Source organism: Hydra vulgaris, chromosome 04 (assembly GCF_038396675.1).
Source record: "Hydra vulgaris chromosome 04, alternate assembly HydraT2T_AEP".
NCBI lineage: Eukaryota > Metazoa > Cnidaria > Hydrozoa > Anthoathecata > Hydridae > Hydra > Hydra vulgaris.
The window spans coordinates 22,520,852-22,536,175 of record NC_088923.1 but is presented as its reverse complement, the minus strand read 5'-3'; the positions used below and the strand labels follow the sequence as shown (position 1 = coordinate 22,536,175).

Here is a 15,324-nt window from a genome sequence, read left to right as displayed (position 1 = left end):
TTTTTGCTTATTGTAATGGTAACATTAAACTCAACGCTGTATGTGTAAAATATAGAGTTGCTAAACCAACATTGAAAGTACATATGATAATCAAAATATAAGTGCAAATGAATCAAATAAACAATTAGGTAAGTGCAGTAACATGCCTTCTGATGCTGAGAAAGAGTTAATTGAAAACATCAATTGAAATGGAATTGAAACTGGAATCCTGTATATTTGGAATAAATAAATGGATTTTAGAAGATTAGTATTTGAAATTGCAGAAAAAAATCTCATCAGTTCAACAAAGATGTTGGTATGGCTGGAAAGAAATGGTATTATCAGTTCAAGAAATGCTATCCCAGCTATAGTTTGAGATACCTGAACTAACTTCTATGTCAAGAGCCACCGGTTTCTGTAAGTAATAGGTTTTATTTTTTTTCAATAAGTGTTAGCTCTAAGTGAACACCAGATAGTAGGTATAACATGTGGTGAAAGGAGTGTTATTACCACTGCTATGTGTTGTATGAATGTTGTTGGATCTTTTATACTTCCTACGATATTTTTTTAATTTTCTTGATGACAACATATTCTTAATTGATTCAGGATTGCTGTTAAATCTTTTCTTAATTCAATGTCTTCTTCATCAACATCAGGTAGCAATAACTTAGCATCTGCTTTAATAACATGGGAACAATTTTTCATTGATATAACATAATTAGCAAGGGATGACAACAATGAGCAGCATAAATCTAAAGTTATTTTTGGATCTTGTTTATTACTACATTCATTCTATTTAATATTATGTTTAAAACATAAATCTGCTGTACTTTTATTTCAAAAAAGAAAAAAATCGAGTTTGATTTCCCTTGATTCTTTCTCTTAAATGTTTTGTAAGAATCCTATCATAAATAATTTATCTCAAATTGGAAAACATTATTCAGCAACAACAATGCTAATCACTGCTATTAGTTGGATGGATACCAACCCAGTTGATCCAATAAATACCATAAAAGCTTTCCAAGTTATTCCCCTCAGTTTCCTAATATTTGTGCTAAACTTAAAATTTGTGGAGTGAAAATAATTTATCTTAATTTTACTAAAAATAAAAAAAAGTTCTTTTATTAACCAAAACTTTATGTGAAAAAAGAATCAAGGTAACATTCTTGTTAGTTATTAGTGTTACATGTAATCAATTTTATTAGACATAAATCTTCAATAAATAAACTTCGTCCAAAACACTTGTTTGCCCATATCAACACAATTTTTTAATCAAGTATGTTATATGGAGACTCTACTAGACTGATTATAAATGATAGAACTGGTATTGCTTACATTATAAACAATATCTATTGGTCTTTTCTGATAAGAAAATTGCTTTAAGAAACATTATTCTACATTTGTTTCTTATATGCTCTTTGATTATGAATCTATTCTTTAGGATTATAAGTTTTAATCCCAACAAATCAATGAACAAAAAATAAGCAAGTTTATGGTTTAATATAGAATGTTTATGAATAAAAAATATTTATGATTTATGAACATAAAATATTTATGATTTAGAGGGTATTCTAGAATTTCCATTACCACAAAGGCATCAACAAAAGGTATAGAAAATGACAAAAAAAGACTATATGAAAACTACTACAAGTTCAGCAGCTTACTCTCACAGATTTATTCTCATCAAGTAAAGTGTTACTTGTATATATATATTTATATATATATGTTTGACAAAGCATTATTGTGACCTTTTATAATACTTTCCATTTTTTTATCCAACTGTAGCTAACTTTAATTGTATTTTGCTTAAATATTTTATGTAATTTATTAGAGGGCAGAAAGTTTTAGTCCACTAATTAAAAAACAATTTTCTAATGTTAGTGCCAGCATTTTTGCTATGTGGGTGGTGTTGAACCAACCATGTTTCAACTAAGGGGTTGAACCAAATTATGTTTCTAGTTCTATTTGGCTTTTTTGCATTTTTTTATTCTGTCTGGTCTGTAATCAATTTTCTATTGACTCTGCAATTGATACAGTAAGTTTTCTATTGAGCCTGTAATATAGTCAGTAGTCTGTACCCACTGTTTATATATATATATATATATATATATATATATATATATATATATATATATATATATATATAAACATAACTGTTTAGATATATATATATATCTAAACATAACTGTTTAGATATATATATATATATATCTAAACAGGGCTTGGCAGGAGTAATGCGTGCATAAGCGGTGAATTGCTTGTCTAAAATGAACATGCCAGGCAATGCAAGCGATAAGCATTTTTAGGCTTTTTGATATTTAGATAAAAAAGCTCATGGATACAATAAAACTAATTACGGTTTAGTAATAGTTTTTTTAGTTCTACACTGCTCTCTACAATACACCACTACTGCAATAAATAATTAAAACTTGAATGAATGTGTTTGATACTGTTTAACTTGTTTTTGTGTTAAGTATTTCAAATTTAAACAAACAAATTTTAATAACTGTTTGTTAATAAAAATTTAATTCAAGTTTTAAATAATTTTTTTTAAATGATTGTGTATTTCATTAATGATCAAGTAGTATTTTAGATACTAAGTTAAAAATGCAACTACAAAAACATTTTGTATCATTAGAAAAGAGGAGTAATGTAGTTTATATTAATTCTTGTCAGTGGACTTTAGAAACAGCTCCTCTTAATATATTTATATGATTTTTAAAAGAAACATATTTTAAAAGGTTTTGGCAATTAATCGTGCAGAGCATCAAAAAGTGCTTTCTGTGAAGCTTGATATCAAAGAAGATAGTAGACGCGCTGTAATTAATCAATTAATTCAACTACATATTCCAAATAAGTGCTCAGGTATTAAATAATTTTATTATTATAAATATTATTATTATTTGATCACATTTTTTTCATAAAACATGTATCGCTTACAATCAATTTTTTTTATATACTCACATGCTTTTTAACTCACACTGGTTATTAATATAAAATGTGTTTTATATAAAATGTGTTTTATATTTTCACTTATGTAAATCGTTGTTAAAATTGAAAAGTAATAAAACATTCCTTAAATTCAAGATTTCTAAGAATTTTTATCTATTTGTCTGGTGTTGATGTAAAAATTACATTGTTTCTTTCAATTTTTCTAAGGTTGATGTAAAAATTACATTGTTTCTTTCTAAGGATTTTGAACACTTTTACAATTTTTTGTTGAATTTTTGTTGAAAGATGAGAGGGTTTAAAGAACATTAGAAAAAAAAATAATCCACTTTATTAAAGTGTCCCTTTGAATTTAGAGAAAGGATTATGTAATTTTTTGAAATGGTTACAAGCACCCCCAAACAGTTCTGTAACACTTTCTGTATCTTCCAATGAGGTACAGTAAAAAAAAGCTTTGAAAAGTTTTTAAATAGCTTTCTTGTTATTTATTTATAAAAAAGTAATTAAAGTTATTAAAAGTTATAATTTTTTTTTTTTTTAATTTTGGCATATAAATTTTCTAAATGATCACAGACAAGCAGTGAGTACTTTATGAAACAATGAAGTTTACATAGATTAAAAGAATTTGTTTTCAGAATTAGTTCTAGCAGAAAAAAATAGTCAAGACTAAACTCATAAATAAAATTAATTAAGAGTGTCTACATTGGTCTCATCATAAAGTACTGTGAGAACATAGTTAAGAGAGATATTTTTAAAAGAAATATATTCTTGCATTATTAAATTTGTTATTATTTACAAAATAAAATAAACAGAAACATTTTTAAGTGATATCCACTAGTATTGTAAAATAAATAAATTTTTTAATTAGATTACTTTTTATTTTGTCTACTCTCATTATTAGTTAAAATGAGTGTGTTATAATATTTTTTTTTTCTTTTTTAAAAAGTTAATAAATATATAGTTTTTGAAAATTAATTATTTGATTGATTTTGAAATTTCAATTTTCGGTAAGAAAATTTTTTTAACTTTATTTTTCATTTTTTCAAATTAATTATTTTATTTTAGTATTCTTATAAGATTCGTTATTTAAAATGGCAAAAAGAGGGCAGATAAATTTAGAAAAACATATAGAAATTTGGACCCTTCCTAATTTAGACTTTTCTAAATCGAGAAATCAGTCGGCGCCTCAGGATTTTAAGAGAGTTGTGTCTTTACGAAATCGTAGACGCACAGCGCCAGATTTAGCAGCTAATTTTAATGAACATCATACCACAAAAATAAGTACAATGATGGTAAAAAGGCGACTTCTTGAAGTAGGGCTTAAAGGTTGTGTGGCTGTTAAAAAACCACGTCTTACAACCGTCCACAAACAAAAAAGATTAGTCTGGGCCAAAAGAACACAAGAATTGGACGGTAGAAGAGTGGAATAGAGTACTTTTGTCAGACAAATCAAAGTTTGAGACTTTTGGGAATAAATGCCTGTCATTTGTTTGTCGTCCGGTAGGAGAAAGAATGCTGGGACAATGTACTATGCAAACAATTAAGCATGGAGGTGGGAATATAATGGTTTGGGTTGTTTTGGTGGTGGTCAAGTGAGATCAATTGCCAAAATTGACGGAAAAATAACAAAAGAAGTCTATTTAAAGATTTTGAAAGAACATGTTTTAGTCTGTGGACCCGAATTAATTAGCGAACAATTTGTGTTCCAACAAGATAACGATCCTAAACACACTGCTAAAGTGGTTAAGCAATATTTAAATGAAAAACAAGAGGAAGGATTGTTGAAGGTCATGACTTAGCCACCGCAGAGTCCTGATTGTAACCCAATTGAGTTATTGTGGGATCATTTAGATTCAAGAAGTCCGAAAAACTTCACCAAGGGGTAAAAATGATCTTTGGGAGGCAATCCGAATCATATGGAAAAATATTGATGAGGAATATTTTAAAAAATTGATTGATCACATGCAATGTATCTGCCAAGCGATAGTCAAAGCTAAAGGTGGCCACTTTTTTATTAAAGTCACAAATCAAAATTATTCTGACACATTTCTGGCAAAAACGAAAATTTAATTGACCAGAATGTTTTTAAAAACATTCTGAATGCTTTTAGTAATATAAACAATGTTTTTATTTATTTATTTTTTTTACTTTAAATCATGCGCGGAGTGTTGCTACATCGACTATCTTATAGCTTGACTCGCAACGGAGTGCTGCTATATCGACTGACAAATAGTCTGACTCACAATGGAGTGCTGCTACATTGACTATCTTATAGCCTGACTTGCAAGGGAGTGGTGCTACATCGAGATAGGATTTTCTGTTGGGGCAGGCAGTCTATCAAGTAATAAAAAAAAATTTTGGTCTTGCATGTTAATTTTTTTTTTGTGTCAACAAAATACGGAAAAACTTTCTGACAATCAGTTAGGAGTTATAAACACATGTATATATATATATATATATATATATATATATATATATATATATATATATATATATATATATATATATATATATATATATATATATATATATATATATATATATATGTTTATATATGTGTGTATATATGTCTATAGTAAAGGTGTTAAATATACCATTTGTGGTAAAAAACAGCTCCTTGCTACTTTATGGTATATCAACAAAATTAAGGGTAGATAATAATAAAGCGCATTAATTTAATCGAGGAAATTAATTAAGTTTTTTTTAAAAACCACATAAATGCAAATTAAAAGACTAGAATGTTTATAAAAACATTCTGTTTCTGAATGTTTTTATTCTATTTGGTAGCTATTTGGGACATTTATTTGGGTATTTTGAGGCTTGAGCAAAAGGTAAATGTCAATATTCTGTGAAATTTTTTTGTAATTGTATTTTTTTTTAATATTTGCCCCAAATTTTGCTTCTTTTGCATTCACGTTATAAAATTTTTATATAGCTGCATAAAATAAGACAAGACATTAATTAAACATATTTATACACATTTTATTTTAATGACTAATGTGTGGAACTTTTAGATAGCTATCGACATTTTATGATTGAAGTTGTAAACGATGCATTTGCTAGATTGATTGAAAAATCATTTCTTATTCGCATCAGGTAGGTTTAGTTTTAGGTTTATGAAACTATAAGTTACTTATATAACATTTCATTTTAATATTTGTTTGTAAAAAAATTTTTTTGAAGTTACAAATCTTTGTAACTAAAATTTGTATTTATACAAACAGATCTTGATGTCATATCAAAATATTATGATATTATCAATGTTTTTTTTTAATTAAAACAAATGGTTGTAATAGCAGTTGTTACATTTTTAATTTTAAGGAAAAAATTAAACAAATTAGCAGAAAAAGAAGCATTGGATGTGTTTATTAAAAACCTTAAACATCTTTATCTCGCTGCACCAGTTAAAAATAGAGTTATCCTCAGTATTGATCCTGGTTTTAAAAATGGCTGTAAAATTGCACTTCTTGATAAAAATGGTTATTTTGTTTTTGTTTATTTTTTTTTACTATTATTTAAAGTGCAGGGTGTTCGCCAGGAATATTTTTTACCGCGTTTTTGTTATATTGCAAATATTTATTGTTATTGCTCTACAAAATATTAGGAAGTATTATTGATATTGTCCTTTTACTTTTTTTTTAAATAAAAAAAGGTCATAGAATTTTGGCAATTATAAACCCATTAAGAATTCCGTGGTATACACGGTACTGAGCTGGCTAACACCCTGAAGTACAACTTTACTTAACTAAAAATATCAAAATAAATAAAAATAAAAAAAACCCGAGCATGTATAGATAATTATCAATGATGATAATGGTTTATAGAAAAATAAATTCTCTTTTTTTAGGTTTTGTTCTTGAAAAACTGACTACTTTTTTATTTAAAAATAAATCAGATTCTTTTCGAATACTAGCAGGTTTAATAAAAAAATACCAGTAAGCATTCCTAAGTAAATTTTCTAATAAGAAAAAGTATTTATATTATTTGAAAATTTAATTATTGCATTAACATTAAAAAATTATTTTGGACATATATTTTGAATATTTTTTATAAAGTATATTTTAGACATCCCCAAACCCTTCATGATTTTTTTATGATCAGCAGTCAGATTACTCCACACATTTTTCACAATTTATTTTTTGTTTCAAGTATACAGATTATAAATGTCAAATATTACAGTATGACAATTTGATTGACAGTTTTACTATCATAGTTTCTAAGCAAATAAAAAACATCTTTTGCTACCCACCCAACCCATTACCATTTCACCCACCTAAATGTTAAGTCAGAATTTTTATAATGGAAAGTTTATGAAATATTTTTTCTCTTTATTTATAAAATTTTTGAATTGTAGAGTTGAAATTGTGGCTTTGGGCAATGGGACAGCTTGTCGGGAAACAGAGCAATTTATTAGCCAGCTGATCAAAGAAGAAAAATTAGACAACTTGCGATACTGGTATTTTAAGATTGATTTGTTAAAGTTTTCAAACTTATCAAATGTGTATGAGTATTTCAACATTCATGCTTTTTAACTCACTAAAGTTGACAGCTTACAATAAATGTGAATATTCAATGAGTTAAAATTGTAAAAAATATACAAGTTTTAATAAAGTAAAAAAAAATTTAGAAACTATTAAAAGTTGTAAACAGAATGCCAGGTTAAACAATAGGTTTAATATAATTGTTGCTAGGTAATATTGTTGGCAATATTGCTTAAATAATCATGATTTTCTGCATTTTTTATTTTTCCTGTTCACTTATTATTACTAGACTTTTTATCACCACCCAATACTAGGTTAAGGATATTCAAAATACTAGGTGAATGAAACTTATTTTTTTTAAAAGAAGCTATTTGCATTCAATTTCATCTCAATGTTATCAAATTGATTTTTTTTTTGTCTATAGTTCCACTAATACCCTCCTTCAAAACACACTTTTATCTGTTTTTTTTTATTTGCTTTAGAATAAATTCAAGTTGATTTTAAAGTAATTAAAGAAAATTAAAGTGTGTTTGGAGTAAAGGATAAATAAGATATAGAAAAGTCTTTTAACCCTAGAGTGAAACCAATGAGCAAATCAAGATGCAACTTTTTAAGAGATGTCATAGACATAAAATGTAAACATTTAGTGGAAGCAGTTAAGTGGTATTGAATAAACTTAGTTGGCAAAGTAGTTGGTTTAGTAATTAGAGATTTTAGAACAAGTAACTAACAACTTTATGGTGTCATTGGAACTGGAATAGAGAAGGTGTATTGTTCAATTTTTACTAATTCTTATATTGATGAATGGCAACCCTCTCACCGAGTCTTCTTTACACCTTTTTGGACGTAAAGAAGAGAACTCATTATCGTTTACTACTGACTTTTCATGGAAACTAAATATACAATCATTATCGTGTTTGCCGTTTTCTTACTCCTGATTCAATACTATACCTCTGCAAATCTCATTTGTTCCTGTATGGAATACTATTGTCATGTTTGGGCTGTTTCTTCTAATGATTCTCTTTCTCTTCTAGACAAGTTCCAAAAATGAATTGTAAACGTAATTTGACCCACTCTATATGTTAAGCTTGAGCCTTTCTCCCATCGTCATAAAGTTGCATCTCTTTCTTTTTTTTATTTTACCATCTTTTTTATTTTCTACATATTTCTATATATATTTTATCATGGTTGCATTATCTCTTGTTCTATCAACTAAAACTCATTTTTGCTTGATTTAACTGTCATTCAGCAAAGTCTCATTTGTTTACTGTATCTGTCCCTGCATGCTCAAAAGACTTATTTGTTTATGTTTTCCTTACTCATACATTCTACAACTTTTCAAGTTTTCTGTCAACCATTTCCTTGCTCTATAACTCTATTCTTTTTGTTCTAGTAACTGCCAACTTAATACAAATAAAGTACAGAATAACATCTGCTTTTTATAATTATTGCGTTTAGAAAACTTTACTTATATTGTTTATATTTCTTCTATTGTAGTTTCAATCATTTATTTAGATGACTCCAAATCGGAGTTGACAAGAACAATGTTAAATGTTTTAGAAGTATAGAAGTAAGCCTGTAGAAACTTCTGTGAATTTCATATCAGTAATCTATCACTAAAGGCTCAGCATTTTAAAGAAAAAAAGCAAATCTTTTTAGAAGCATTGGGATGCAAAATATCAAAAGTACATAACCAAAAACAGACAGGTAACTGTATCTATATATAGTGCCTTTAAATGTACAAAAGAAATGGCATGTAATCATCCTAATGATTTTCATTGATGCAAATCAATTAAAAGCAGGTGTATGATAGGGGGATCTTGATACCTTTAGAGTCATGATGAAACCTTTACAGTCATGATGAAACCCCTAGTTTGACCTGACAGAACTGGCGTTACCCAGCTTCTTGGTCAAATTAATCATAAAGTCATTCTGTTTACAGAAATATTAAAATTTGCATTTTATTCTCTGTTTATGAAGGGAGGATAAAGTGCGAAGGTTTTATGAATATACTAGCAGATTTACGGCCAGAGTTGGCATCAAAACAAACAATCATAAAGTTATGTTAAAAAAAATGGCATTTCAAGTGGAGGACTCAGTATTGAGTGGATGTAGGAAGATAAGTTTTTTGCAAGCTGAATTGTGTATTAATGAAAATACAAAAAAAACAACAGTTTATATTGTTGCAATGATAAGTTACTTTAAAATCATACATCTAAACAATCTTAATGATTGGTCAGCTGAAATTTTATTTTTCCAATCTTAATGATTAGTCTGTGGAATTTTTTTTTTCCCATAACATAATTAGTTTTAACATTTTTAATTTGTTGAAACATTTTTTAAAGGCTTGATTGAAACATATGAATTTTGCTCTTAATAAAATCAGGAAAAAGTTTTTTTATTAATCTAATTTTCATTATTTTTATTTTCTTGTCTACAAAAAAATGTTCAATTTTACTCTAAATAACAGTTTTTACTTTGCTAAAAAACACATAGTTTTAAAGATTGTGAAGTTATGAATTAAACTGCATAAACTGCAGTTATTAATTCAAATGTTTAGCTTATAGTTTAAGACTTTTATAATTAAATGTGTTAGTAAACTGATAGTAGAACACTTGGCTCTCAATCAAGAAGTTTGAGATTCAAATGCACCCTCTTCTCTGGAAGTGCTGTGACTCAACTTATTTCAGAGTTGAGATAGAGAGTTGCAAATAAAAGAAATAAAAATTTTTGATGATTATCCTCTTCAACTATAATGGCCCCCCTAGGGCCTTGAAGAGATACAGTTGTATTAAAAAAAAAATGTCAGATTTTTTTGTAGTTCATAAAGAAACAAATTTTATTAATTTTAAAATTTTAAAACTTCTTGAAAAAAAACATCAAAATACTTTTATTAAAAGTCAACTGAAGTGTTGACCTTAAATAAAAGATATTTAAAGTTACTGTCAATTTAATTTTTAAATAAAAGATTTTTAAAGTTACTGTTAATTTAATTAATTTGCTGTTGGTAGGATTTTACTTGCTTTTAAAAACCTTTTTTTTTTGTAATCGTAGTTAAATAATCAGCCATCATCTTTAAAACTACTGTAAAATCATAAAAATAATAGCTATTTATTTTTATTTCTATAATATATCTATTTCTATAGCTTATACATTAAATTTTTATATAATATTGTTTTAAAAACAACCATAAGTTGATATTTCTTTTTTCTTGAATTGAATTTTATAAATGTTCTAAAATTTTATAAACTGTTTAAATTTTATAAAATACGGATATTAAAAGTTGTTACATTTTTCATTAAATAACTTTAAGCTAATTTCTCTGACCCAGCCAGAAAACCAGAACTTTGTAGAACGTTATTGAACTGTCCAAAAGTAGTCATAATAAAACAAAAGCACAGGTGACTCTGACCAACGTGTTATTGGGGAATAAAGGAATTACTTAATTCTGTAAAAGAGAAGTAATAAGTAAAGTAAGCAAGAACAATGTGAAGCGGGAGTTGCTGATAGAGCCTCAGAAAGTGCTTATGCGACCATTGCATGTAAATTTAAATGTTTCAAGATGATCAATATATCTTGATGAAAAGGCTCATTCTCAGTATTTTCATCAAAATATATTGGTCTGCATTTTGGAGTTACTTAGTGAAAGTGATATGCAGTACACTCACAAATCTAGAAAATATACTTATTTCAAATGTTTTTTGAATAATCCCTTAGTGTCTATTTAAAACCCATTGTTGTTTCTTATCAGACTGAATGAAATTATGAAATTTTTCTTGTTCTTTCTCAATAAAATGAGCTTTCTTTCTATGAAAAGAGTGCTCAATGTTCTTAAAGAACAGAACAATAATAAATTAGTAAAAAAAACATTTATCTAACTTAAGCTTCTACTGTCAGTTTCTCCAATAAAAAATTTTATAGAACAAAATTTTCACATTGAATTTTTTTTAATCTGTATTTTTCTGTAAACAGGAAATTATATTAAATACAGTATTTTTCTGTAAACAGGAAATTGTATTAAATACAGTATTTTTCTGTAAACAGGAAATTATATTAAATACAGTATTTTTTTAAAATGAGTTATAAAAAGAATTCTTTAGAAAATGGATATTTTTTCTTTTAAATCCTAAATAACTGTATATATATGTGTATATATATATATATATATATATATATATATATATATATATATATATATATATATATATATATATATATATATATATATATATGGGCAATTTCACCTTCAACTTATGTTACAGGTGCAGCAACTTTATCAAATATTTGCCTATTTAAACTGTAAATTAAACTTTTAGCTATTTTGTACAAAAGCTGTTAGTCTAAAGAATAAAGAAAGCTAAAAAGTTTTGAGTCTGGCCAAAAGAGGGCAAACTTATAACTGAAAATGCCACTTAACATACGTTACATGAAAAACAAGGTTAAAAAATTGCTTCAACTTTTAGGTCAGATTTTTATGAATCAGTAAAGCGGTTTGTATTAGAAACTTTCACAAGATGTTAAGAATACTATAATAATTTTAAAAGTATATCAAAATTTATCAGAGGTGACCAGCTAAGGAAAATAAACTAGTTTTTCTGAAACTATATATTTATCTTATGTTACATCACTTACATTATCAAGCAATTATTATCGTGGATTTTTATATCTATTATTAAGAGTTAGAGTTATGTAACAAAAGAATTGAAAAAGTGTTGAACTCATTAAAAATAATTAGCAAAAGAAGTTTTAAAAAACTGGTAGAACTCTTCCTGAGTGATTTTTCATAACATTTATAAAAGTTATCAAATCGAAAATAGTTTTTCCGCAAGACCAAGAGCAACTTTAGAAAATTATTTTAGTATTACAACTTTATTAATACTTATTTGAGTCATTTAAATAAGAAAATCTTTGGTTTGTTGAAGTTTTTACTTACACTTCTTACATTTATGCTGATAGGTTGAATTTTTGAAATCTGCAAAGTATTTACATTTAAATCTTTTAACATAAAATTCAGTTAGAACCTTGTCAAACCAATGCGACGAAATAAGAATTAATGATGTAATTCATTTTGTTAACAAAAAAGCGCCAGAACTTTAGTAAATGCATGTAGTTTTAACTTACGTTACACAAATTTAAAATACAAATGTGCCTAACTAAGCATCAATATTCAAAACTTTAAATGCAAAAACATAGCATTTAATATTCTTTTGCATATATTATTAAAAAACTTAAGTTTTTTAACTAAATTTTAGAGAAAACAAAAATTTTATAAAGTATAAAATCTGACTAAAAACAATTTGAACATGTTAGCTCCATTTTCAAGCTAATTTAATTCCAATTATTAAAAAAATATTAATAAATTAATTTTAGTACTAAAGGTATATTTTAAATAAACTTTCGTGTGTCAACATCAATATTCATTTGCTAAAAATGGATGAAATTTTTTTAGTTAAGTTGACAGAAAAAGTAATAATAAAAGGTATTTCTTCTGGACCGATAAATAAAACATAAATTTTTGATTACTTTAAAAATCGATAAAAATAAGCCTACTTTTAAATCACATTGTTGCATAATTTATAACCAATAACTCTGTAGGAACCATTTTTTGCATTGACAATTATTATTTTTGTGTGTTTTAACTTTTAGTATTGTTTGTGAAAGTGGTGCTTCAGTGTACAGTGTCACAGAAGAAGCTAAACTGGAGTTTGGAAACATGGATCCTAATTTAATAAGTGCTGGTTTGTATATTTTAATAAAATATGTGCATATATATATATATATATATATATATATTTATATATATATATATATATATATATATATATATATATATATATATATATATATATATATATATATATATATATATATATATATATATATATATATATATATATATATATATATTTCGACAGCGCCAACCGTATTACCAAATTCAAAATTGACTTCTTTTTTTTACGTTTTTTAGGCAAATATTGAACATTTTAAAGGAAATATCTTTACAGCGAATGCCAGTCTGGGGGTACTGCCCCCCAAATTTTTTTCCTAGAAATAGCCCCTGATATATATATATATATATATATATATATATATATATATATATATATATATATATATATATATATATATATATATATATATATATATATATATATATATATATGTGCTTGTGATGAATAAAAAATGCTTAACAAAACAGAGTTTTTAACATCATAAAATTCTTTTTATTTGTTTTTCATATTAATTAATATTTATTAACTTTTTTTGAACTATTTGAATATACTAAATTTAAAGCAAAACTAGTTTAATTTAAAAATTAATTCAAAACAATGTAGTATTGTTATTATTTAATAATTTTATTGAATATTTACTTAGATTCTTGTTTTTTAAAATATAAAGATGTTTGTTTAATTTCTCGACATTAGACACAATCATGTTTTGTCTATAACTAGACAAATATTAAAAAAATTTGTTTTATTTCTTGAATATGTATTTTTCAAGGCTGTTAGTCTTGAAAATAACAATTTGTTTTTTGTTTTTAAAAGTCAGCTAGTTATAAACTAAAAACTTTAAATTGGAATTTTAATTGTAAGAAAAAAAATGAGCAATAGTCTTTTTACCAGCAATTTTAAAAATTACCTTTTATTTTTACAAAATGGTTGATATACGCATTGTTATTCAAAAATATTTGTAAAATATTATAAAATTGCTCTTCGCTTATGTAAAATGCTTTATGCCTGACAATTTATTACATAGCATGATATATATATAAACTTTTTTATAAAGTGGTCACTGAAAGTAATTAACTCATCCTAATATATTTAGTAGATAATCTTTTAGTGTTCATTATTAATAAAACAAATTAATGTTTGTTCACTATTTTTAAGTGTCAATTGGTCGTCGACTGCAAGATCCATTGTTAGAACTTGTTAAAATTGATGCTAAACATGCAGGCGTGGGAATGTATCAGGTATATATGTATGTGTATACTTATATATAAAACCTTATTTTTTGTCTATTGTTATGTTAAAGGACTAAATATATATACACATATATATATATATATATATATATATATATATATATATATATATATATATACATATATATATATACATACAGTACTGTGAATAAGTTTTAGACCACTTACATTTTTTCAAAAAATTCCGGAGAATTCTCCTCTAATATTTAAGTTTGTAGTTCTAAAATTATAAACTTATTAAAACACATGTATTTCACACAAAATATCGAACAATTACAAACTTTTTAATGTCAATCTTCATAAAAAACTCTCAATATTTACTATGTTCTCCTTTTGCCTCAATCCCAGCTAATATTCGCCGGGGAATAGATTCATACAAGTTAGTTATAAAATCCTGGGGTATGTTGTTCCATTCTCTTTGAAGTACTTCAAACATTCTTCAGCATTTTGGAGAGCATGTTTGACTTTCTTTCTGTCCAGGTTATCCCAAATATGCTCAATTATGTTCAAAACTTGACTCTGGGGAGGCCAGGTCATCAATTCCAGTACTCCTTCCTCTGCCATTTCATTTAAATAAATTTTTGCCACTCGGGAACAATGTTTTGGGTAATTGTCCTGCAGAATAAAATTATGACCTATTAGTCTCATTCCAGATAATACAGCATGGTGCCTTAGGATATCCACATAACGTTCCCCGGTGAGTCGCCCTCCTATTTTGATCAAATCACCTACTCCAGATGAAGATAAACAGCCCCAAACTTGTAAAGAGCCTCCTCTGTGTTTAACAGTAGGGTTTAAACACTCAGGCTGATAGGCTTCTTCAATTCTTCTTCAAGCATATTGGCGCCCTTTCGTTCCAAAAATTTCGAATTTGGACTCATCGATGTACAGAACCCGATTAAACATTTCCTAGGCCCAATCTTTGTGTTGTTT

The 15,324-nt window shown here is 26.2% G+C and overlaps 1 protein-coding gene across 1 annotated transcript in view; it reads left to right on the top strand.

Moving 5' to 3' along the window:
- The first annotated feature begins 229 nt into the window (after window positions 1-229).
- Window positions 230-15,324, top strand: part of LOC136079276 (S1 RNA-binding domain-containing protein 1-like) — a 45,615-nt gene continuing 30,520 nt past the window's right edge. The window contains exons 1-9 of the mRNA XM_065795005.1: window positions 230-291; window positions 1,543-1,666; window positions 2,721-2,844; window positions 5,943-6,024; window positions 6,250-6,407; window positions 6,776-6,863; window positions 7,283-7,384; window positions 13,056-13,147; window positions 14,297-14,379. Coding sequence (XP_065651077.1) covers window positions 230-291; window positions 1,543-1,666; window positions 2,721-2,844; window positions 5,943-6,024; window positions 6,250-6,407; window positions 6,776-6,863; window positions 7,283-7,384; window positions 13,056-13,147; window positions 14,297-14,379 — 915 coding nt within the window. The remainder of the gene's footprint in view (window positions 292-1,542; window positions 1,667-2,720; window positions 2,845-5,942; window positions 6,025-6,249; window positions 6,408-6,775; window positions 6,864-7,282; window positions 7,385-13,055; window positions 13,148-14,296; window positions 14,380-15,324) is intronic.